The 24,534-nt window shown below is 53.5% G+C and overlaps 1 protein-coding gene across 1 annotated transcript; it reads left to right on the top strand.

Annotated features, from left to right (window-relative positions):
- Positions 1-883: 883 nt before the first annotated feature.
- Positions 884-14,705, top strand: CDCP2 (CUB domain containing protein 2). The gene is made up of 6 exons (XM_013055622.2): positions 884-970; positions 4,119-4,466; positions 6,959-7,294; positions 8,205-8,558; positions 11,440-11,618; positions 14,106-14,705. The coding sequence occupies exons 1-6, from the start codon at positions 892-894 to the stop codon at positions 14,430-14,432; spliced, it is 1,623 nt and encodes a 540-aa protein (XP_012911076.1). The 5' UTR covers positions 884-891; the 3' UTR covers positions 14,433-14,705.
- Positions 14,706-24,534: the final 9,829 nt, after the last annotated feature.

The following is a 24,534-nucleotide window of genomic DNA, read 5'->3' as shown; positions in this document are numbered from 1 at the left end:
GAGAAGGAGCTGAGGAACAAGCTCTGGGTCGAATGGAACCAAATATGGCTCCCGGGGGAACTAGATCCTGTTTCCTGTGGGAAGCAGAGCCCCTGAAGGCGTTCCTGTGGCCCCACTTCTAGCACCCAGCCTGGCACAGGGTGATGCTTAGGCAAAGTTTGTGGACCCGTCAAGGAGGTAATAGCTAATATTCCTGTGGAATTTACACTGTGGCCCAGATCTGCTGTAGGAGATGCACAATACAATTTTCCCATTCTGTTACTCTGGCTGCTTTCTTCCATGAAAATAATCGTTTCCCTCATCAGCTGCACACTCCAGCCTCCTTCGCTCTCCCTCTGAGCTAATCTAAGCATGTCTGAAAGATGCCTTTCCCCCTTGTCCCACTAATTAGAAGGTCCCTTCAGTTCCCCAGTGGATGGGGATGTGATAGCCATTGGGCTGCAGCACCAGCCACAACCTTCCGTTTCCTACAGGCGGGGCTGAATGGCCCCACTGGACAGATGAATAAGACTGAGACCCAGAGGAGCTAGATGACTTGTTCAAGGCCACCCGGCAGCCTAGAGGCCGACTTAGGGTGGTTTCCAGATCTGCCCAGCCCCAAAACTCACGCCCTTCCTCCACCACCAAATTCCCTCCCTGCCCTGAGATGCTTCTCTTCCCGATACAGTGTGGCCAATGCAGATCTCAGAATGTGTCAAGACAGTGACACCAGATCCGTCACCTTAGGGTGGAATGAAGGGAGCACCTGGGGATCAGCTTACTAATTCGAGGGGCCAATGAATTATTCAGGCCATCATTAACTTGGAGGCCCTCTCAGACTCACCTCTCTTTTCCCTGCTCCAGACCCTCAGATCCTGGCTCGGCAGACCTGCGGGGGCCCCCAGTGAGGAGATGCTGGCAGAGCTGGGGTCCTGTCTGCTGCTGGTGGTGGTGCTGCTGGGCCCAGGCCCCAGGGCCCATGCCATGAAAGGTAGGTGCTCACGAAAGGCAGTCTCTGTGAAGGGGTGGAGGGTGGCTGCCAGGGTCTCAGGAGGTTTCTATGTGGGAGGCCAGAAAGCAGGAGGCCTTTCTGGGGGGAGTTGACTAAGTTGAGGATGTCTTTTCTTCTGAGACGGTGAAAGACAGTATTTGCAGAGTGCCTGTAAATATGATTGCATTTAATCTTCACCACAAACCTCAAGGTGGGCATGAGTCCTCCATTTCACAGATGAAGAAACTGAGGCAGAGAGAGGTTAAGTAACCTGTCCAAGGAGGCATAGTTACCAAGGGCTAAAGGAATGGCTCCAAGAACAGTGGAAGGTTTATTGCACTTCCCCACCGCGAGCCAGGTGAAATCAGAGTTCCTCCTGATGGCATTCGGCATCTCCCATGTTTGACCCCAATCTCTATAAAACATCTAGCCTCGGTCCCCTGTGTCCCTTGGGCACCCCGTGCTCTGGCAGAGGAACATACCCCTCCTGGAAATGCTTCGCCCTTTGTCTGGAAGGTCCCTGTTTTCTTTTGCCTTCTGAGAACATGGGACTCATCTATCAAACTCAGATCAAATACCACCTCCTCCAGGAAGCCTTCCACATCCTTCCATCAGCCTCAGAGGCTCCCACCTGGGAGCTCCCAAAACTCTGTGCCTGACCCTGGCCCCGGGTTGCCTTGTGCTGCTCCAGCCCTGTTGTGTCGTGTGCCTGTCTGTGAACAGTATCATTTCACTGGTCTTCAAGGGCTGTGCGTGTTGGAGGGGCTGGGCAAGTGGCCCTCAGTACCTAGTTTTCCTACAGGCTCAAGTGGGGCTTAAAGAAGGAAAGGGAAGAGTGCCTGGGTGGCTCAGTGGGTTAAGCCTCTGCTTTCGGCTCAGGCCATGATCCCAGGGTTCTGGGATCGAGCCCCGCATTGGGCTCTCTGCTCAGCAAGGAGCCTGCTTCTCCCCGCCCCCACCCCGCTTGCCTCTTTGCCTACTTGTGATCTCTCTCTATGTCAAATAAATAAATAAAATCTTTAAAAAAGAAGAAGAAGGAAGAGGAGGAAAGAGAATGGGCCAGTCACTTCATTGGTGGAGGAGGTGGGCTGGGTAGCCAGGTGTCTCTCTCCTTCCTGTAGCGGGAGAAGCTAGATGTTCCTATTTTCCAGCCTCTGGGGCTATAGCGGCCCCAGGGTGACCCTGGGGTTCAGGGAGTCTGAGTCGCGGAGACGAAGGCCTCCCCTTGTGCCAGCACCTGGGGCTTCCTTGGCCACAGGAATGCTGCTCCAACACTCCCAGGGCTTTTCTTGGCCTGGCAGGGCTGGGGAAGGAGAAGGACAGACACTGGACAGGCTGTCTCTCTGTCCTCTTGCCGTAACGGCACAAATCAGACAGGGTTCCTGCCCGGCCTGCCACAGGGGTCAGGCCTGGAGCCTGATCAGCCTGAGTTGAGTGTACATCTGCGGCTGTTGAGGGACTAGCTCTGTCTCATCGGTGCTCACAGCCACCCCATTTCACAGATGCGTGACTGAGGCTCGGGGAGGCTAGGTAACTGTGAGTTTGCACCACTTCCTCCCTCCAAATTGTCCCCAACTAACGATCTTCTTGTCCCTCCTGGTCAAACTCAAACATCACCTTCCCTGTGAATCTTGTCCCTCCCCTAACAGTGCTGGCGCAGCAAGATTAGCCCCCCTTCCCTGGGGCCCCCTACGGCTTTGCTGACAGCTGCCCCCATTCCACAGTGCGCTTCCCCCCTCCCCAGGTGGGGGTGTGTGTGTGTGCTGAGTCAGCCCAGGCCCAGCACATGCTTTTTGGCCTTTTCAGTGAACAGAGCTAGGAAATTAATTTTTTTTGAATAAGAATAAATCTTAAATTCATACTGTCTTTAATTCACACTGAAGATCACAAGCATTCTATTTAATTTTTTAATTTTATGGTTGTATTGCTCTCCTCTTACGTGGAACATCTTAGCTTCTATTGACATTAACAGACATGCTTTATTCCAATTTATAAAATACTGTACGAGAGCAGTTCTGACTGTTACTACAAACAGTAAGTCTCCTGAGTCAAGTTTCAGATTTCTTTGTGCTGCGTTCTGTCCCGGGGACATATCCTACTAGGAAGGCACAGTCCAGAAAGTATATTTCCAAGTCATTTGAGATCATTTTCCCCCAAGTGAATGTGTTTCCAACCTGATATGTAGTTAAGTTCTTTCGTTTCAGTTTGGGATTTTTTTAGGGGTTACTTAAAAAATGGATTTTTGCTCATTTAAAAATTGTACTAAAAGTCATTCATGATTCTAAGGTCAAAATTATAAAACAAGTCGCTTTGAAAGAAGTCTAGCTTCATGCCTGTTTCCCTCCCAGGTGTTGACTCCTTCCCTTGAGAGAAAATATTTTTGTTTGTTTCCTTCCATTGTTTTCTTTTTTTAAGAGAAGATTTTTTTGTTTGACAGAGAGAGCGATCACAAGCAGAGGGAAAGGGAATGGGAGAAGCAGGCTCTCTGCTGATCAGGGAGCCCAATGCGGGCCTCGATCCCAGGACCCTGGGATCATAACCTGAGCCGAAGGCAGAGGCTTAACCCACTGAGCCACTTTGGCGTCCCTCTTTTTTAAATATAAGCAAACACGTGCATATAAGAATGTACTTGTGACTACAGTGAAACAGGCTGTGCGCCTCTTCACTGAGGGTGGGGGCATTAGCATTTGTAATTTTCAAGTTCCTTACGGCACACGCCTAGGATCCGGCATACAGTACTGTTGCATCTAAAATTATAGGTCCACCTGGATGCTTCCATCTCCTCTCCCTGTTTTGTTTTTCTCCGTCGCACTAATCACTCTTCACGATGCTCTGTTTTACTCACTGTGTTTATCATCTGTGCTCCCATCAGAAGCCCACAGGAGATTCCACGAAGGCAAGAACTTTTTGTCTTTTCTGTCCCTGCCGAAACCCCAGCACCTGCCTAGCCCTCAGACGGTATTTGTTGAATGAATAAAAGCGTGCTTGATAAGTATTTGAGGATTCAGCAGATGAATGAGCAAACGTACACATCCATGAATTGATTTAGATCACGGCCTCATGCTCCCTCACCACATCCCAAAGACCCAGCTTTGTGGCCGGGTCTACCACCCAGGGCTGATTGAGCCTTTCTTCCCTCTTGCTCCAGGTGTCAAATGTGGCGGTGTGCTCTCAGCACCTTCCGGAAACTTCTCCAGCCCCAACTTCCCCAGGCTCTACCCCTACAACACAGAGTGCAGCTGGCTGATCGTGGTGGCCGAGGGCTCGTCGGTGGTACTCACCTTCCATGCCTTCGACCTGGAGTACCATGACTCCTGCGGCTTCGACTACCTGGAGGTGTACAACGGGGCCTCGGGGGACAAGGGCAGCCTGCTGGGGAGGTTCTGTGGCCAGGTGCCCCCACCACCCTTCACCTCTTCCTGGCATGTCATGTCTGTCGTCTTCCACTCAGACAAGCACGTGGCCAGCCGTGGCTTTTCTGCAGGCTACCAGAAAGGCAAGGAGGGGGGGCCCTGCGGGGATTGGGGGATGGGGGAAGAGAGCCAGGGGCTGAGGCACAGCTTGCTGGCTGCTCCCGAGCCTGGGTGACCCTGCTGCAGCAGCTCGGGGGACAGGACAGCTTCCAGAGGCGGTCGAGGGGGTCCCTACCTTCGCGGCAGCAGTCCTGGGAACACTGGGAAGGTCTCACTGTACCCAGGGCAAGGCCTCTTGGGCTAGCCGTCATCCTTTTTATCCCATGCATGGCATCAGGGTGAAGGGGAGGACACCATGCTGCCCCTGCTGCCCGTCCCTCTGCGGTGTCCTGACACTTACAGGCACAGGGACCACCCCCCACCCCGCCCCTGCACCTTCCCCCAAGTCCTCTGGAGTAGAAGTTGCACGAGGGCCATCTGTGTGGAGCTGGTGACAGTCTCCCTCCCCAAGCCTTACCTAATGCCCCTTACCTTGCGGAGCCCTACCCCTCCCTCCCTCAGCCTGGAAACCCGCCCCTTGGTCTAGTGAGGGGAGCGGAGGCTTTGCTCTCCTCCCCTTTCCAAAGATCTCCTAGCCTCTCTGCATATACTCAAACCTCTTCCCTTCTCCCAAGGCCTTATTCATGTCAGCTCAAGCCACAGATACCCACAGATGCTCCTGGGGCACAGGGTTCCCCAAACAATGATCGGGAGCCTCCGGTGGGACACCCCTCCCTGAGCTGGCTTTAGAGGCACAAAACTTCGGAATGCTCAAACACAAGAATCACAGACCAATCTCAATATGGTTTTGGAGTTTTGGACTCTTCAGTTTTTAAAATGTTAGGGTATCAAAGTTATAATACCATAAGCAATGTTTTCCAAATTTTTAAAAACAGGAGTACCATTCGACCAAATGGAAGCTTACGTTAATCCCTTATATAGAAAAGAGGTAAAGGGAGTATTTTCTTGGTATGCATTTACTGTATTTTTTAAGTTCAGGTTTTTAACATTTGCTTATTATAAGCCAATCACTGAAAACAGAAGTCAGTACAATGGCCTCCAATAAGTGAAATTTTTGCATATAACCTGTGACTGTGGATACTGTCGTCCAGCTCATTAAAGAGAGCTTAAAGACAGCACAGGAGTGAAATTTGCCTCACATGCAGGCAGATAGATGCCCCGGGGGGCGGCTGCAAAGCAGAACACAGCTCAAAAGCTTCTGCTAAGGATGTTACATGGAAAATGATCTCACAGACTGTCAAAACCTGCTGTCTCGTTTCACAAACAATGAAGTTAAGAGCAGAGAGGGGGTGTGCTTTCCCAAGGTGACACAGCTGAGAGTGGGAACACCAGGACAAAGGAAGTATTAGCCACCCCACCCAGAGCAATGCCCGGTTCACAAAGCCAAGGCCTGGGGTGAGATTCTGGAGTCTTGAGAAACCAGGTTGCCCCCCTCTCCGCCTCCCCGGCCTCCAGCTGATGGGGACATTCATCACCACCCACCTTCTAGCTGGATGGGCAGTACTGGGCTCCAGAAGGCTTTCTTTCATCAGCCTGAGAGACTCTGCATGAGCCTTTGCTTGCTGGTTCAGGCTGGGCAGGTCTTCTGACCTCTCGTATTCCCACACAGCTCAGGGAGGCTGTCACTTGCCCAGGGTCGCACCCCTCCTAGAGGACAGAGCTAAAGACGGACACCTGTCTTCAGACTTCAAGCCCATCTCCTCTCTGCAAGCCTCTGTTTCCTCTGTTAGGGAGCTTTGGGAACATTCCTGAACTCAGGCATCTCAGCCTCTGTGTGCAGCCGGCCTGGTAGGAGGGTACAGTGAGAATCACAAGGTCAAGTGCCCAGGCTCTGCAGCCAGGCAGGTCCTGCCTTCCTGTTACCAGCTGGGGTGGGCGGGGCGGGGGGAGGCGCCTGCCATCAGGGCCCCGCCTAGATTCCCGGGGCCTCCTTACTTCAGTGGCTCCTGTCAACCTCTGCATCTCTATGTGAAGGCTTCTTCTGAAGTCTCAGGTTACCTCCATCTTCCCAGCCCTCGGCCTGGACTCTCCAGAGCTGGTGTATGAATGCCTCAGCTCCCTTTCTCTCAGGTCACATAACTCTGAGTGTGCGTCTGACGCCATTCCCAGAGTTCCCCCAACAGGGCTCGGCAGCTGGCTTGACAATGCCCTTTACTGGCCCTTCTATCTCCCGCACAGAGTCCTTGCGCTCACACCCCTGTCTCAGGGCCGGTCTGGGTGAACCCAGACTTCCCCAGGTAAGTTACTTACCTTCTCCGTGCCTCCACTGTCACAACCGTAAAATGGGGAGAAACACTGTGCCTTCCCCTAGGGTGATGGTATTGGTGTCAAAAGACAGTGTCATTGCCAAGTGCCCGGTTTGTGCCTGCCCCTTAGCAAGTGCTCAGTGATGGTGACAAGGCTCCCATGGAATGCCCATGGGGGAGGCACGTTGGGGGATATCCGGTTCCCAAGGGAGGGGTTTGGGGGGGCCACGGGGAGGAAGAAAGTTCAGCTCAGGAGGGCTTCTTTGCAGATGTGTGTGGTGGCGTCCTGACGGGCCTTTCAGGGGTCCTCACCAGCCCCGAGTACCCGGACAACTACCCCAACAATGTGGAGTGCCACTGGGTGATCCGGGCCTCTGGCCCCGCCACCGTCAAGCTGGTGTTCATGGACTTCCAGGTGGAAGGCAATGAGGAGTGTACCTATGACTACGTGGCCGTGCTTGGGGGGCCTGGCCCCGCCCACGGGCATCACTACTGTGGCAGCACGCGGCCCCCCACTCTTGTGTCCCTGGGCCACGAGCTGCAGGTGATCTTCAAGTCTGACTTTAACATTGGAGGCCGGGGCTTCAAGGCCTACTACTTCTCAGGTAGAAGGGGCTGGGGCTGTACCTCGAGTCTCTGTGCATGTTGTGTGTGTCCCTGCTCAGCCAGTGCCAAGGTAGAAGCATGTCACCTCCTCTTTGAAGTCTTCCCGAATAGCTCAGAATTAGTCCAATCTTTCAACTCCTTCTGGAGGTTGTTTGGTTTTGTTTTTGCTTTTGCAGCGTTAATCTAACATTTATCATTTATGTTTGAGGTTGGCACGTTGATCTCCCTGACTACGAGCTCCTATGGGTTTGTCTCTGTACCTGCCACATAAAAGGGATTCCATGTGTGTACAAATGAATGAATGAACCCTTGACAGTGAAATGAACTAGACAGTGGAAGAGATGGAGAAGGAAATAGACGATGACAACCCACTGTGATCTGTGTTAACAGTAAGAATCACGGATGACTTCCTGGAGGAGGAGACAATTGAGTAGTGCTTTGAAGGGGTTAGCCAGAGGCAGAAGGAAGGGAAGGGTATTCTGGGCAGAGATATCAGCATGCCTGAAGGCAGGAAGGACAAAGAGGGTTTAGTGTGCTTGCTAGGTGTTGTTTGGGGAGGCTAGAAGGTAGGGCTGGATGTAGGGCAGTGAGAAAATGAACAAAGTCCTGTCATGAGTCACCTGTCTGTCAAGTCCAAGTTTGGACTCAGCTTCAAGTATTAGGTCTGGTGATTGAGTTCCTTACAGGACCAGCCCTTGTGAAGTGGACTGCCAATTGGAATGAGAGTCCTGGCCTTCAGCTAGTTTCTGTTTAAAGCAGGCTTTGCGATCAGTTGTCTGGTTTGCCAATCATGGTACCCACCACCCACCAAGCTGGATTTAGGACCTTTATGGAGCCCACTGCCTAAGAGGGTGACAGTCTCCAACTTTTCTAATTGTTATTCCCTCTGTCCCACTCTCCCCAACCCAGGAGAATGCCAGGAGGTGTACACAGCCATACGGGGCAACTTCTCCAGTCCCCAGTACCCCAGCACCTACCCTAACAACATCCACTGCCACTGGACCATCCGCCTGCCTCCGGGCTACCGGGTCAGGCTCTTCTTCCTGGACCTGGACCTAGAGGGTCCCAATAGCCTGACCAGGACCTGTGACTTCGATCATCTGGCAGCCTTTGATGGGGCCAGTGAGGAGGCCCCCCTGCTGGGAAATTGGTGTGGCCACCACCTGCCAGCACCAGTCACCTCGGGCCACAACCAGCTCTTGCTTCTGCTGCACACAGACCGCAGCACCACCCGAAGGGGCTTCTCCGTGGCCTACATTGGAGGTCAGCTGGGGTGGAGTGTGTGGGCGTGCTGATGGCGGGGATGCGGGCCGAGTCTGGGGTCCTTCACAGCTTCCTCCCTCCATCCCACCAATCTCTTCTTGGGAGGCTACAGCATCACCGACTGCTGCTTTGGGACCCCTGAAACCATACCATTGTGGCCCTTGCTTATTTCCACCCCACAGAGCCCTGTCTCCCAGGCTTCCAACTCCACGTGTCCTAGGTCCCCGCTTTTCCCTCCTTCCCCCTTGGGCCCCTGGCATCTCTCATGCGTGGTTTGTCCTGTGTATCCAGGGTTAGTACACAAAATATGGCCATATTCCTTATGATAAACAGTTGATATAACCATGGAGATGTGGACAGGCTTTGCTTGTATCGGTCATAAATCCTGACTGGCAGTGGCTTAGACATGGCTTTTGTTTTCCTCACATAACAAGAATTCTGGAGCTAGGGAGCTGCTTTGTTGGGTTAGGGACTTAACACGGTCTCAGCTAGTATCTCTGGGATTCTCTTGACCTCATGCCTGCAAGATGGCTGCCACAACTCCAGACATCATGTCCACATTTAAGGCAGGAAGACCATAGAGGAGATGCCAGCTACAAATGTCCTGTCATCAGGAAAATGAAGGCATTCTTAGAAGTCCTTAAAAGACTTTTTGGTCTTGATATTTGAATTTGGCCAGGTGTCCTGCTCAGCTGCAGAGGCGGCTGAGGACATTGGCACTGGGTTTTTCCAGCTTCTGTAGTGCCTGTTAGATTTGCCTGCCAGCAGCCTCCCCCATCTTCTCCCCTCTTCCCGCCACCCTTCCCTGGCCCATGGGCCCAGAAAAACCCCTGCTCTGGACCCATTTTGCCCTCTACCTGAGGAGGCGAAAGCTTCTTCTTGTGCTTGGTATGGAAAGGGAGATTCAAAGAGAGGAACCACTTCACTGTGGTCCCATGGGCCAGGGGTGGCGGGAGTCGGGGGGGGACAGCCAAGACTAGAACCCCTGCCTGCCTTCTTTGTGGCCCAACAGGGCCCAGGGGGAGGGAGCCAGGGCTGACAGACCAGGGCCACATCCAAATGCTGCTATTACCGACCATCCAGTGGCCTCCTCCATGCAAGGGGTCGATGAATGCCCTTTGCAGGCGGTCATTTGGATGAAAAGAGGGAACAGGAGATATCCTTGCTGAGGGTGGATTTCTCTCCCTCACGCGCACATGTCTAAAGCCTGGTCTGCTTTCAAACATCTTCCCTCTGTCCTTAGCCCCTACACAAGTGGTGATGGAGAAGGACTGCTAGTGGCAGTGAGTGGCTTGGGCAGACCCACCCTCCAGGGCCCCAGGTGGCTCCATCCATAACCTGGGGGAGGAGAGCTGTCCCTTGGGAGAGCGACCCCTCCTAGGGTTTCACTCCAGAGAGTAGGGGACACGGGGTCTGTCACAGCTAGCCGGCAGGTGGTTTTTCTTCTCTGCGGGTCTCAGTTATCCCACTTGTAAAATGAGGAGACTGGGTGAAGGACCTTTAAGGTCCCCTTTGGTTCTGATAGTCTTATTTCCAGGCCTGGGTCCTCCCTCTCCCAGCGATGCGAGATCTTGGACAAGCCCCTTCTCCTTCTGGAGTCTACAGAGCCTGACGGTGGGGCAACTCTGAACCCGACTCTGTTCCAGGGGCAGGAGCCCCCACTCCCACCTGCCCCACCCCCCCTGCCCAGATTCCTGTGGGACCCCAGGACCAGACAGGGGCACTCGTGCTGGGGCGAGGCTCCAGAGGTGGCCCAGGCTGCCAGTGGCCTCCCAGCTAGAGGACAACCTCAGCATCAATCAGGGTGCTGCGCCATTCAGCGCTGCCGAGATCATTGTGGGAGACAGCGGGCCCATAAATCGCTAGCTGCCCAGACACCACAGGCTGAAATATGTCTGAGGCATTTCCCGGAGAGGGCCTGAGAGTTCCGGGCCTCTGCCTGCCCGCTCTTCCCTCGCCCGCCCGCTGGCCGCCCCGCCCTCCACCTCCACTGCCCCCTCCCTAACCCACACTGCCCCCGGAACACACACATACTCCAATACACCCAGACACGAAAAGCTGCACCGTCTGGTCCTGGAGGGCTGCAGGGGCCCCCCAGATAGGATGGGGGGGGATCATCGATAAAATCTCGGCTCAACCCCTGCACACAACTTCACCTCTCAGAGCTTCAGTTTCCAGAAGTGTAAATTGGGTTTCGTTGTGCCCACTGCATGGGGTCCTCGTGGGGAGAGAGTGGGACTTCCTTCTCCGCCCTTTGCAAAGCTGCCATTCTGCCCCACCACCATATATACTCTGCCTTTCCCTGTCCTGCTTCTCTGCTTGATTTTCCCTCAGCCCGCTCTGACACATCTTTCATTTTATGTACATATCGCCCCTTGCACAACTAGAATGTCAGCTCCAAGAAGGCAGGAAGTTTTGGCTGATGGGGTTGGTTTGGTTTTTTTTTTTTCATTTCTTTTTCTGTGGTGCTTAGAATAGTGTCCTGCACGTAGTAGGCCATCAAGAAATATTTGTTAAATGGTTGAATGAATTGCTTGGCACATGGTAAGATCAGCACATCGTAGCTCTTCTCATGATTAAGAATATTCATTCATTCATTCACTCACTTACTCACTCACTCATTAATTCACACAGAATTCGCAGCACCTGCCAAGTTCAGTGCCGGGCTGTGAGGACACAAGAAGGCCAGGTGCCTGCCCTGGGGAGCTCCTAGTCTGATGGAGTGAAATGGAGTAACACACATGAAACATCCCCATTAGGCTGCATAGATGTCTCCCGACTCTGGGCCCTGGTTTTCCCGCACATCACCCCTTTTGGATGGGGTCTCAGGGCCTAGTTCCTGCCCGTAAGACCTCCAGCAGCTCCTTCCCTCCGTCCCCAGTCGTGCCCATGAATGTGAGCTGCTCCCGCACGGACTTCCAGATCCTGATCTCCGCACAGGCGCTGGCACCCCTGGAGCGGACCAAGGTCTACCTGGGCAGCCGCAACTGTGCCGCCCAGGAAGCCGGCGGCACCTTCCGGATCCAGGCCCGCTTTGACACCTGTGGCACTGAGTCTCAGGTAGGGGCTGGGTGGGGGTTGGGGAGGGCAGGTGGGAGGGAGTGCGTCTGACCCCTGCTGAGAGGCACCTGCCATTCCTGAGAATTCAGCTTCTTTTCCTGGCTCAGTGACTCCACCACCAAACTAGATCAGTATAGACAGCGACAACCCTATTGCAGATTCCTCCTGCAAGGCCCCAACCCTGACCATCCCTGGAGGCCTTCCTGATCTTCCTTCCCTTCTCTCAGGAACTCCCCATCACCCAGGCCTCACCCCTTCAAGACTCAGAGCTGCAGGAGCCCGGCTGCCTCTAGCTGCCCTTTCTCCAACCTGTGATCCAAATGGCCCCTGTGCTCCACAGAACAAAAGGGCCTTTCACGTAACAGGATCCACTTCCCTCCAAAGGCAGCATGGCTTACAGATGAATTTTTTCCACTCTCCGTATATTTTCAAGGCCTTGACCCCAGATCTGGGGCCCTCAGAGTCCCTGGGCCGTGGCCCAAGTATCTCAGATGCCTGCATTCTTAGGGACAAGTGAAAGGGGAAAGGAGAGACGCCCCCCTTCCATGGAGAGCCCCCCCCTCCGCCACGCCTTGGTGTCCAGGAATGTGCCAGACTGGCTTGGCAGAAAACATGCACTTTCCAGCAAACTGTGCCCCCCTGCCCCCCACATTAACCAAATGTCCCCTCTAGCCCACTCGTCCACTCCCCCAGCCTCCAGTGACCTCTGTCCTTTTGACCTGAGGAGAGAAGTGGGGGCAGTCTTGGCCACCAAGAAAATCTCCCCTCACCCTGACTCTGTGCCCTAAGTCCCCCAGGGGTGTTCTGTGGACATTCCACAGAGTCACGAAAGGACAGGGACAGAGAATCCCAGAGGCAGGGAACCAGGAAGTATGACGGACTCTCAGCAGCTTCAAGGCTGGAACCACCACCATAATTTGGAGCCACAGAATCACAAAATCTTGGGGCTGATACCATAGGACCATAAAGGCTGAACACCTTAGACTCCTGGATTCCTAGTGTCGCCCTTATATGTCCTACCTGCACGAACACCCGTCTCTGCCCTGAGTTGCTCTCAGAGGCACAGCTCGAACAGCCCAGGGCAATGCCAACCTTCCTGTGCATCTCTTCAAAAACCCCTAGAACTTCCACTTTATGTGATTTTTTCCCCTCCTTTCTTTATCACATGGACTGACTTTACTGGGTCCCCTTCCACTCACAGTCCCAGTCTTCCTTCGCCCAGTGTCCCAGTTCTATACCACAAAAATCCAGGACACCGGTCCTCCTTAGAGGGTGTGGGGACAGACAGGTCGAGGGCACAAATGCAGAAGCCTCCTTTGTGGATGTGGAATCAGAGCCTTTTAGAAGCCCCTTTGTAACTCAGAGGGGTGGCCCAGTGTCCAGGGATGCCAGGTCCCTACTGCTCCTGCCTGCCCGCTCCATGTGAGACAACTTACTTATCTAGAAGCTTCATCTCAGAAATGCCACCACTGAACGTGGGAGGCCAGACAGCCTGAGGGGTCTAACGGCTGCTGTGGACATGGGGTGGGTGGGGAGAGTAGCCCAGTACAGCCCCCTGCCCCGGACCCCACCAGACTGCCCATCACAATGCTGTCCCTCAGATCCTGGCCCGAACACCCCATGGTCTTCTTAGCAACTTGATTCCTGCCTCCCTCATCTGCAGGGGTAGGGAAGGTCACCAAGATGTGCGCCTCTCATTTAATTCCTCGATGGCTCTTCCTAACCCTGGCTGGTGCCACTGGGATGGCCAAGGACTCAACAGGAGGGACACACCATGGCTGCAGGCATCATTGGGGGGAAGGATTCCAGGAGGAAGGTCCCATAGCCAAGGGATAGAGCTTCCAACTGGGAGGCAGGAGACTTGGCTTCAGGACCCAGCTCTGGGCAAAGTACTGCCTTTGCTGGGCCTCAGTAGTCACATCAGTAAATTGCCAAAAAGGGAGATTGAACTAGATGCTTTAAAGCCCACTTTGGTTCTACCTTCTTTGGTTCTAGTGAGGCCCTGCAGCTAAGAGCTGGGCAGATCCAGGTGAGCGCATGTTCCCTGTCATCCCTGTCACTTTGTCATGTGATCTCAGACAAGGGATTTAACTTCTGGGCCTCAGTTTCCTCATCTGTGCAATGGGGATATTAATGGTACCAATAAGGGAGGGTCATAGTGAGAATGAAATGAGATAACATACTTAAAACAGAGCCTAGGACAAGGCAGATGTTCTTACTGTTACTGTCTTTCATAGACCCTGTCTCCTTGAAGCCAGAGCAAGCGTGGACTCATCAGATCTGATATCCTTCAGACACCCCATAGTGTCCCTTTGACAGGTTGGAACATTGAGGTTCCAAGTGGGGAGGGAGTCGGTGGCCAAGCTGGGCCTAGAACGTAGGCTCCTAGAGTTCTTCTCCCTTGGCACTAGAATCCCCAACTATCTAGAGGCACAGGGTCAGGCCTGGCCCCTTCAGGTGTGAGTGACTGTCCCTTGACCCCCACAGAGGAGGAACAACACCTCGGTGATCGTCAGTGTGCTGTACATCGACTTCTCGGCTGGTGGGCAGGAGGACATCCATGAGTATGAGGTCCGCTGTGAACCACGGCGCAAAGAGGCTTCTGTCCACCTGCTCTCTGGCTCCGACTGGCTTGGGCCCTATTCTGCGACAGCCGAGCACCTTCAGGAAGCGCCCCCCAGAGATGAGGTAGAGGCCCCAGAGGGCCCTGTGGCCATGGTGGCTCAGGACACCAGTGACATTGTCTTCCTGGGCCTTTGCATCCTAGCCGGAGTCCTCATGGTCATTGCCATCGTGGTCCTGATGCTGCTGTGAGTGGGCAGGAAGCTGGGTGCGGTCTTCCCTGGGGGCAGCTTGGGGTCCCACGGCAGGGGCAGGGCCGGGTGTCATAGAATTGTTGGTGGCTACTGGCAAGTCACCGTCCCTCTCTGAGTCTCACTCTCCTAAGGAGGATCCACGTGCCCTCTACCTCACAGAGTTGGCGTGAGGCTCAGAGAAGAGCCTGAACAGATCCGAACTTTGTAAACTATGGCATGTTGTGTGTGTGTGATTGTTACCGATTTCAAAGATAGTCTGCTATTGAAAGAAGTCTCTCAAGTGTATTCCTTGCCAATGTGGAGAGCTGGGGACAGAGGGTAAAACTGACCTTCCATAAATACACAGAGCTTCACCAACTCGGGATAAAAATAAGGGCATCTCTTTATTTTTCCAACTCATCGCTATTCACAAGCCTTCATTGGCAGGAAGCTCAGTAACCACCCAGGGCCCTCCATTCTCCGGAACTGACTCAGGAACCTTGAGGACTTTGTCCCCAGCAGACCCCAACTGCCTCCCAACTCCAGGAACAGAAAGGAAGCTGACGCCATCATCCCAGCCTCCGCCAGGTGGTGTCGCTGTTGGCGCCTGGTTGTGGGGCCCCCCCCCCCCAGTGGATCCTATTTGGGGAGGGGGCAGCGAGGCTGCTGGGTGGGATCCCTGTGTCAAACACTGGGAGGCCCACACTGCACCGCAGGGAGGCTGCAAGCAGAGGACTGGTGTCTCTTTCATGCTAGTATTTTCCTTACATCGATGGGGGTCCTTGACTCCGCTGATGTTCCCCTTCAGATGAGTTCTCTTTGGAGACTGGGGGACTTCTTCTACCATTGGACCTCACTCAGACCTACTCCAGCAACCCCGTGTTTCTCTATGTTTACCCTGTGGGGGGGCGGGGGTTGGGTTTCCGGTGCTTTCCTCTGAGAGGGGCTCTGGCATCCTCCTGAAATTGTTCCAGCTGTCCCCAGAGCTCTATGGATCAAGAAGTGGAACAAACTTGTTAATGAAAAATAAACAAAAAAACGCAGTTACAATAACACTGCTTTCCCCTGCCCACCTGTATATTTGCATAATGAATCCCTCACAATCAATAGAAATCTCCACATGGACCCTGCTGACCACGGGTATCAATTAAACATATTGTAGCCCGGTTACAATTCCTTCAACAACCCAGCCAACATCTGCTTGTTTCCAGCTTTGTCCCCACTGTTGTAATGGGTTCCGAGCACACAGCAGCGAAGAAGTGAAATGAGATTCCTGCCTTCAGGATGCTTAATTACATCTGGTGTAGCAGTGTCAGGGAGAGGAAGGAGACAGTTGCTAACTTGCAGAGAAAACACGAGAGAAAAGAGCTAACAAAGTAAAAAATGAATTAAGCAAGGGGAAAAGAGCTGTCTGGACATTAGGAGAACTGGGCTTAAGTCCAAGTTCTTCTTATTAGTTATGTGAACCTGGGCACTTAGGTCACTTAGATTGCATAAGCCTCGATATACCCATCTGCAATATGGGGCCACTGTTCATAGCGTGCTTCCTCTTTTTCTCCCACCCACCTTCTCCTTTTCAGACTCCTCCAGATGCTAAGCTAACTTTGCCAGCCAACCAACCACCTGGGTCTCAGTTTCTATGGACAGGACTTGTCACATACCAAATCCTCTTTGAGGGCATCCTACAGGGTCCGCCTTCTTGCCTGCAAATTGGGGTGATGTGAATAACACCTGCTCCGTCAGTTCTAGGGGAGGGGTACTACATGAGATCCTGCATGCCCTTGCGCAGCTCCTGAGAAGGATTCAACACACCTCAGTGACTACCTTTGCCCTAGGAGCTCACACAAAAGTTCTGGCCTAGAAAGCCAAGTTTTCAGCCCAACTTTGCCCCTGACTTGCTGTGTGACCTTAGGGAGACCATTCACTTCCCTGGCTTTGGTTTCTGTTTTTCGTATGTGACAAGCGTCATTATCACCTCTGACGCCCCCACCATCATAGCGACTTCCTGCAAGCGCCGACCATGTGGCAAGTTAGGTTGTAGATCTGCTCACTTAAACCTCCTGGTGAGGCAGACAGAATTGCCCCATTTCACAGATGAGGAAACTGAGGTTTGGGGAGGGAAACACCTTACCCAAGGTCATTAGGCGATGAAAAGCTGGAGCTAGGCTGAGAGGAAGCAGTTCTTCCCTGAGCTGGGGACTGTGAACCAAGAGGGGCTTCTTGGGACCCCAGGCCCTGTTCTCAAAACCCAAGGACTGTGTCTGGTTGGGAAAGGACTGAAATGGCCGACAGGGAGAGGTGGGGCTTATCTTCACGGAGTGTCCAGATCCTGCCACTCTCAGCCCTCTGGGCAGCCAGCACGTTGATTATCCTGCCTGAGCCGTGGGAAATGACAGTCTTTATGACAGTACAGTGTCTATTAGAAATGAAAGGGCTGAAATGATACCCATTAGCCAACACGCCCAATCCCAGAAAGTGTGTAGGCATGGCAGATATGGCACAGCTTTCCTGTTCACCGACCAGTGTCCCCTTTGCAGAAAGTGGGGGACTTGAACTGCACCCACTGGCTATGTGACCTTGGCACTGCCTCCTCCCAGCTTGGAGCTTTTGGGTCCTCTCACCAACCTGTCCCTGTAGGACCAAGTTTACTGAAGAGGAGATCCTTGCTGGGCAAAGGGATGTGCTGGCCCTTGGAAAATGCCTTCTCGCCTGTGGGTTGGGCAGACCTGGGTTCATTTGCACTCTTCCCTTGACTCTGTGACCTTGGGCAAGTTGCTTCACCTGTCTCAGACTTCGGTTTCCTCACCTAAGGAACAGGGACACAAAGACTCCATTCGCCGAGTCCCACATCTGTGGTATCATGGTCCCCTGGTGCAGTCCAAGTCGAGGACATTTCCCAAGTGTGTGCTCTGCGCTGCCACTGCACAGACACGCCCACCCCCCTCAGGTGCTCACTGGCCACGGGGAGGAACTGAGCATCTCAGGGTCAGGAGACATGCTCCCTGGAGGGACACTGCCAGCCAGGGGACCCCTCGCTTTCCCCCTGCCCTCCAGTTTCCCCACAGCACCTCAGGCTGAGCCCGGAAGGACGTGGTCTATGTGGTCAGCTTCCTAGGACATGGAGCAGGGTGGAGAAGATGGACAGCAGATCTTTTTTTTTAATCTTTTATTTTTTATAAACATATATTTTTATCCCCAGGGGTACAGGTCTGTGAATCACCAGGTTTATACACTTCACAGCACTCACCAAAGCCCATACCCTCCCCAATTGGACAGCAGATCTTGATGGGCAAAGAGGAACCAGCACAGAAATAAACAAAGTGTTTTCCTTTTTTTTTTTTTTAAGATTTTATTTATTTATTTGAGGGACAGAGAGAATGAGAGAGAGAGAGCACGAGAGTGGGGAGGGTCAGAGAGAGAAATAGACTCCCCAATGAACAGGGAGCCCGATGTGGGACTCGATCCTGGGACTCCAGGATCATGACCTGAGCTGAAGGCAGTGGCTCAACTGACTGAGCCACCCAGGTGCCCCAAGTGTTTTCCTCTTAAAGACTTTGGGAGCAAGACAAGGTTTAAATTGATGACTCAGCTTGGGGAAGTGCCAGAGGAGCCCAGAGGGATGAGAGAGCACAAGCAGGGGGAGCGGCAGGCAGAGGGAAAGGGAGAAGCAGGCTCTCCACTGAGCAGGGAACTTGATACAGGGCTTGATCCCAGGACCCTGGGATCATGACCTGAGCCCAAGGCAGACTCAACCCACTGAGCCACCCAGGCGCCCCAGGAATTAGTTTAGAGACTTCGGATGTGTTTGCTTGTTTAGACCTCACAAGGGAGGCACAGCGACTGTTTCTGACCTATGGTCCTATTACCGCTTAGTGATGCCATCAGGCCTCTGAACAGGCGGCCTGACTTCAGAGTCCCCGCTCGTCAGCTGTGGCCCCCACTCTTCTTGGCACAATGCCTCATGCACAGCAGCTTGGTTAAGTAGTGATTGGTCTCAGTGTGAAGCTGCAAAATGGGCCCCCCGGGCTCCCGAGGTCTGACAGGCCCCGACGAACTGCGGCCCCTCACAGGTGCTTTGTCAGTGCTCTAGGCGGCTCCCAACGTTGTCACCAGGGGCCTCTGGCATCCCCAGCCTGCCTGTACTGCTCACGCGGTCGCCAGAGCATACAGCGCCCCAGCCAGGCCCAGCTGCGCTGGACACCCAGCCTCACCGCCTAGCACTGGTCCGCATTCCCCTCCAAAGTCAACGCCATCCTGGCTGGCTTCCCTCCTGGAGAATCAGTGGGGCTCACTGCCCTCTGCTGGCTTCATCCAAGCCCACCCAGACTCCGGGAGCTGCAGACACTTTGGGGAAGGCTGCTCTGGGTATCTCTGTGCCCCAGCCCAAGCCCGGCTAGCACCCCACCCATGCCCAGAGCTTCCCTGGCCATCGGGGGCTCCTCCGCCAAGATCCCTGAGGGAGATAGAACAGCAGGGGCTCCCAGTCCTTGAGCCCTCTGAACACTCTCACCCTCAGGACCACCCTGCTTTACAAATGAGAACGCTGACAGGCTTGCCGGAGACCACCCAACCGGGACGGGGACTTGAGCCCAGTTCCTTCTGGGGGCTCTTTCCACAAAATCAGAACCACGCAGACTCTTCCAGATGGCCCCTGATCTTTGTGCTGTGGATCTTCAGAGTACTTATTCAAGACTTTGAGTGCCTGGCCCCAAACTGGTAGGTGTTGGGGAAACTGTGCCAGTGGAAGCGGTGTGGGGAGACCTGCCCATAAACCACCAGTAACACAGAGCAGGTGAGTAGAAGAGGAGCCCACACTGCCTGGAGGCAGCCAGGGGCCCTGGAGATGGTGAAGCCTGGGCAGGGTCCTGGGGGATGAGAAGACGTGAAACAGGACACAGAGGAGAGAGGCTGGGAATCTCTGGACACAGAGCACAGAGGAGGGCCTGTCAGTCAGGCAATGGCTGGAGATGAGAGATTTGGGAGACTCAGGGGGAACCCCAAGTTCACCAGTTGTGCACAGCACAGAGTAACAAGAACGTGGAGGGCTCAAGTCCGGGAAGGTAGGTGGGGACAGAGGCTGACTTTGAGAGACTTCCCGTACAGTGGCCATGTCAGCTCTTGGCCCCCATTTGGTTACCCTCAGGATCCCCTGTGTATAAGCAGCTCCCCAGATCATAAATCCTGTACACTGGCTTTATAGCTAAAGCCTGGAGAGCAAGTGATTAGCCTAAGGGCCCCTAGAGGAGCCAGAATCACACTTGGGTCACCTGACTCCATGGGACACTCTGTCCCCGCAGCACAATCTCCACACCCTTCCTCCTTCCTGAGGTCTGAGTTCCCGCCTGATCATTGTGGGAGGCAATCAGGGCCACCAACCCCGGGATTCCCCTGGCAACTCTTTTGACCAAGCCCCGCCCCCAGCACCTGGGCCAGGGAATATCCTTGTCTTTGAACTCAAACACAAACCCCAAACAGAAGCTGCCCCACACCTGAGCTCCAGGAAAATGCAGGTTGAGCCAGTGGGTAGTGCACACTTCTTGGCTCACACCCAGGAGAGGAAAGGTAGCTGTTTGAATAAAAACTCTCCTGGACAGGTGCCCAGCAATTTACAGTTTAGCGAAGTGCTTTCCCCAAACATTCTGTCTTTGATCCTCACATCTGTCCTGAGAAAAAGGGACTGCCCATTTTACATAGGGGGAGACTAAGGCCTGAGAGGTGAAGGGTTGTGGTCAAGGTCACAGAACAATGGCATTCTAGGATCAGAAACAAGTAGACCCGGGAGGCGGCACGTGCTGCCACACATCAATAAATGTCCCCCTCTGATGAGTGTAGACGGTGAGAGTGGAACAGAGGAGCCACTGAAACTGAGTCTTTCAAAAATGCACGGCAGTGAGGAGGCAGAACTTGGGAGGGGGGGTTTCTGGGGAAAGGAAAGAGTGATGATTCGCTGTCATAAAGGAAGCAAAAATTTCCCATATGCCTCTGATGTACCATGCCCCGTGCTGGGTTCCGTACAAACTCCTAGAAAGGATGATGGCGCCCGAGGTCCCCCAGACTCAGAGGTAGAAAGGGAACTGCAATCTAGATGGGCCAGACCCTGCAGGACCAGCGAGTCTTACACTGCCCAAGTCTCTCCCCAGGACCCCCAGGACCCCTTAAGGTCTGATAGAGGACAATACAGCCTCAGGGAACCAGGGAGGGACCAGAGAGTGAGAAGCCTTGCCCGAGGTCACACAGCTAGGGGAGCAGGAGCTGGAACCAGGGCAGGGGGTGGGGGAGAAAGGCAGGAGCACATTTCCAGCCAGAGCTGAACTTGGGGCTGGCTGGGGGCAGCCTGGAGGTTTGGGGAACCCCTGCTTGGACACTGGGCCTCTTTGCCGCTCCGTTTAATAGCAAAAGGGAAGGAGGAGCCCGCTGGCGTCAGGTGTGTGGACGAGGCGTGCAGGTGTGAACAGCAGGGCGGGGCGGCTGCCATGTGTCCTTGTGCACCGTTCCCAGGCACAGCTACACGTGAGCTCTGAGTGGAACTGGGGCCTGCGCAAAGGGGATGTGTGTTCGTACACATGCCGGTGTGATTGTGAACATACGTGTGTGTGTCTAATGTTACCCTCGTTGCACTCTCACGAAACCCCATCTTTTCCAGTGTCTTATTTGATCCCCACGGTAGGGCAGGGAGGGAGGCCGGCAGAGGTGGCGGGGAAAGGGAGGCTGTGGGAGGTGAGGGTCTCTGCTCAGTATGAGGGGAAGGGAGTCCGACTTCAGGAGGCAGCTCTGCGCGTGTGTTCGTGGACAGAGGTTCCTGTGTCTGCCTGGGTGGACACTGTGTCTAGAAGGGACCAGAAGCGATGACCCCTCAGGCCTGTCCTGGCTCTGCCAAACATGTTCCTGCAGGATGTCAGGGTCAAGAGTATTTGGGGTCTGTGTGGGCAGGAGGGCGTGTCCGAGTATAGGTGTGCCTGGTGAGAAAGCCTGTGTACGCTGTGCGTGCATCTGGGTTTCTTCTTCTACCAGACCGCTCCTGAGCGCCCAAGGCCACCCAGATGGACGGGGGAGCCAGCTCTGAGGGCTGGCCAGAGGCTCACCGGGTCCCTCTGCCCACCTGGCAGAGCCTGGGGCTGGCGTTGGGCGCAGCGCCACCTTGTGGGGCCACAAGGAGGGATCCATGGTGTCTCCAGGAAGCTGAAGGCCTCCGTGGAAGAAAGCGGGATGGGGCTGGGGACCAGTGGCGTGGGGGACCTGGAAGGCCACACCGCTCCCAGATCCTGAGCCACGAAATCTGGGGTGCACCGATTTCCTGGGATGAAAAAGATCCAAAATGGTTCCCTGAGGTTTTCCCCCTGCCTTCCAAACCAGTCCCTTAGCTGCTCCTGGTATCCTTCTCCCTCCCTGACTCTTAAGTGCTATTCCCATTGACTTGGGATGACAGACACATGATTAGTCCCTACTGCTCTTAAAGTTACACCTCTAATCATTGCTCTACCTGTACCCACTGTCGGTTGGTTTCCCATGTTCTGGTGAGAATGATGATGGTATGTGTGGAATGGTGTGTGTGTGTGTATGTGTGTGCGAATGGTGTGTATGTGGGGGTATTGGTGTGTATGTGACAGTTGTGATGGTGTACACATACCATGTGGTGGTGGTTGGTGTGTGTATGGTGGTTGTGACAGTGTTTATGTGTGTGACTGTGATGGTGTGTGGTGTGTGTATGTGATGGTTGAGATGGTATATATAATAGTTATAATGCTATCTGTGATGGTTGTGATGGTGTATATGTGGTTGGGATGATGTGTGTGTTGTTGGGATGCTGTGTGGTTGGGATGCTGTGTGTGTGGTTGGGATGGTGTGAGCGTTGGGGGCACAGAATAGAGCGTTCAGATCCCTCACATCTTATTCGACCAGAGCCATTCCACTTGTGTATGTTTTATGGATTGGGGTTCCTTGTGACTTCTAAGAAGGCACGTGTGGCTTTGGAAGGTTTGCAAAGTCATTGCTTGAGGATGACCCGTTGTTTTTCGTTCCTTCTCCATGCCAAGCAACTCCATACCTCTGTACTTTCCCAATGACTGCCATCCCTGTCTAGAGAAACATTGCTCTCTCAAATACCTTACCTCCAAGAAGCTTCTGGGGCTTAGTGGCATGGACAGGACCGCCCCCTCCTCTACACACCACTGCCCTTCATCTCTACCTCCTCTGTGCTCTTGTCTTACATGCCTAGATGAAGAGCTCAGTAATCTCAGTAATCACCAAGCTAACACTCTTCCCTTCTTCTCTGCTGACTCATGCATGGAGGAGAATGAAGCCTTGTCAGCGGTTTTGGGCAGCCCACAGACTGGTGGGAAAGACAGACACACAGCACTGTGACATCAGTGCCATAACGGAAGGGAGCCCAGAGACCCCTGACCTGGGAGCAGGGAGGCAGAAAGAGGCTTCCTAGAGAAAATAATCCCTAAGTGTAGTTTTAAAGAGGAAGTGTACACCTGGAGAGGAGGTGGGGAAAAGTGTCCCGGGGGTGGAAGGAACAGCATGTGCGAAGGCCCACAGCATTAGAGAAAGTGGTTGGCTTGTGTGACAAACTGTCAGTAGCTGAGACTGCAGACTGAAGACTGTGTGGGGGGAGCAGCAGGGTAGAGGGCCTGACAGCTGAGGGAGTCGGGTTCCGGGGGCTGTGGGTGCCAAAATGTGGAGCTGAAACCTCATTCTAAGAGTAGAGCCATAGCCATGACAGGGAACTGAAGAGATACTGACAGAGTCAGATTTACTCTGAATCTTATGTGTGTGTGTGTGTGTGTGTGTGTGTGTGTGTGTGTGAAAATACACTTGAGTGGCACCTGGATGGCTCAGTCGGTTAAGCATCTGACTCTTGATTTTGGCTCAGGTCATGACCTCAGGATTGTGAGATTGAGCCCTTTGTGGGGCTCCGTGCTGAGCAGAGTCTGCTTGGGATTCTCTCTCTCCCACAGTAAATAAATTTGGCCCCACCCCCGCTCATGCTCTCCCTCTCTCAAAAATTGATAAATAAAATCTTGAAAAAAGGCAAGTAAATGCACTAGAATAAAATTTACCCTTGTAAACAAGTTCTGGGGTATTCGATGTCCTCACACTGTCATGCACCATCAGCACCGCCCACCCCCAGAACGCTTTTCACCCTGTAATATGGCAACATTGACTCCCTTCCGCCCAAGCCCCCCACAGAGACAGTCCTGTCTCTGTGAACCTGACCCCTCCAAGGACCTCATTCAAGGGGGATCACGCAGCATTTGTCTTTTGGGGGCCTGGCTGATTTCACTTGGCCTGGTGTCCTCAAGGTTCACCCAGGTTGTAGCCTATCGCGATATCTCTTTCTTTTTTAAGGCTGAGTCATATTCCGGCGCGGGTGTTCACATCGCTGCGGTCTATCCATTCACCAGTCGGTGGACACGTTTTAGCTCTTGTGAATAACGCTGCTGGGAATGCGGTCGACCGAATAGCTCTTGCAGATGCTGCTTTTCGAGTCTTTGCCGGGGCAGGGGGTGTACCCAAAGTGGGATTGCTGGGTCATGAGGTAGTTCTATTTTTAACTTTCTGAGGAGTTGATACCCTCTTTTGCAGAGAGGCCTCCCCCATTCATATTCCCACCAGAGGGGCCCGAGACTTCTGATTTCTCTACATTCTTGCCAGGGCTCCTTTTCCTCCATTTGGTCTTTTGTTTGTGTGTTTGCTTATTCTTGGTGGGAGCTATCCCGATGGGAATGAGGTAGTATTTAAAAAAAACAAAAAAAAAAACTAATCCACTGAGGTGAAATTACTAAGACAAACCTTTTTTTAAAAAAGATTTAGGGGCACCTGGGTGGCTCAGTGGTTTAAAGCCTCTGCCTTCAGCTCAGGTCATGATCTCAGGGTCCTGGGATCGAGCCCCGCATCGGGCTCTCTGCTCAGCAGGGACCCTGCCCCCCCCCGCCCGCCTGCCTCTCTGCCTACTTGTGATCTCTCTCTCTCTGTATCAAATAAATAAATAAAATCTTTTTTTAAAAAAGATTTTATTTATTTATTTGATACAGAGAGAGAGACAGCGAGAGAGGGAACACAAGCAGTGGGAGTGGGAGTGGGAGAGGGAGAGGCAACTCTCCCTGAGTTAACTGAGC

The sequence above is a fragment of the Mustela putorius genome, unplaced genomic scaffold, assembly GCF_011764305.1.
Source record: "Mustela putorius furo isolate JIRA1106 unplaced genomic scaffold, ASM1176430v1.1 tig00003853_pilon_pilon_pilon, whole genome shotgun sequence".
NCBI lineage: Eukaryota > Metazoa > Chordata > Mammalia > Carnivora > Mustelidae > Mustela > Mustela putorius.
The sequence above is the reverse complement of the archived record's forward strand: the minus strand, read 5'-3'. Positions and strand labels throughout refer to the sequence as shown.

Coding starts and splice junctions, on each gene's coding strand:
- CDCP2 (XM_013055622.2), top strand. CDS start 892: ATGCTGGCAGAGCTGGGGTCCTGTCTGCTGCTGGTGGTGGTGCTGCTG. Junction 7,295..8,204: donor CAAGGCCTACTACTTCTCAG/GTAGAAGGGGCT, acceptor TCCCCAACCCAG/GAGAATGCCAGGAGGTGTAC. Junction 11,619..14,105: donor CCTGTGGCACTGAGTCTCAG/GTAGGGGCTGGG, acceptor TGACCCCCACAG/AGGAGGAACAACACCTCGGT.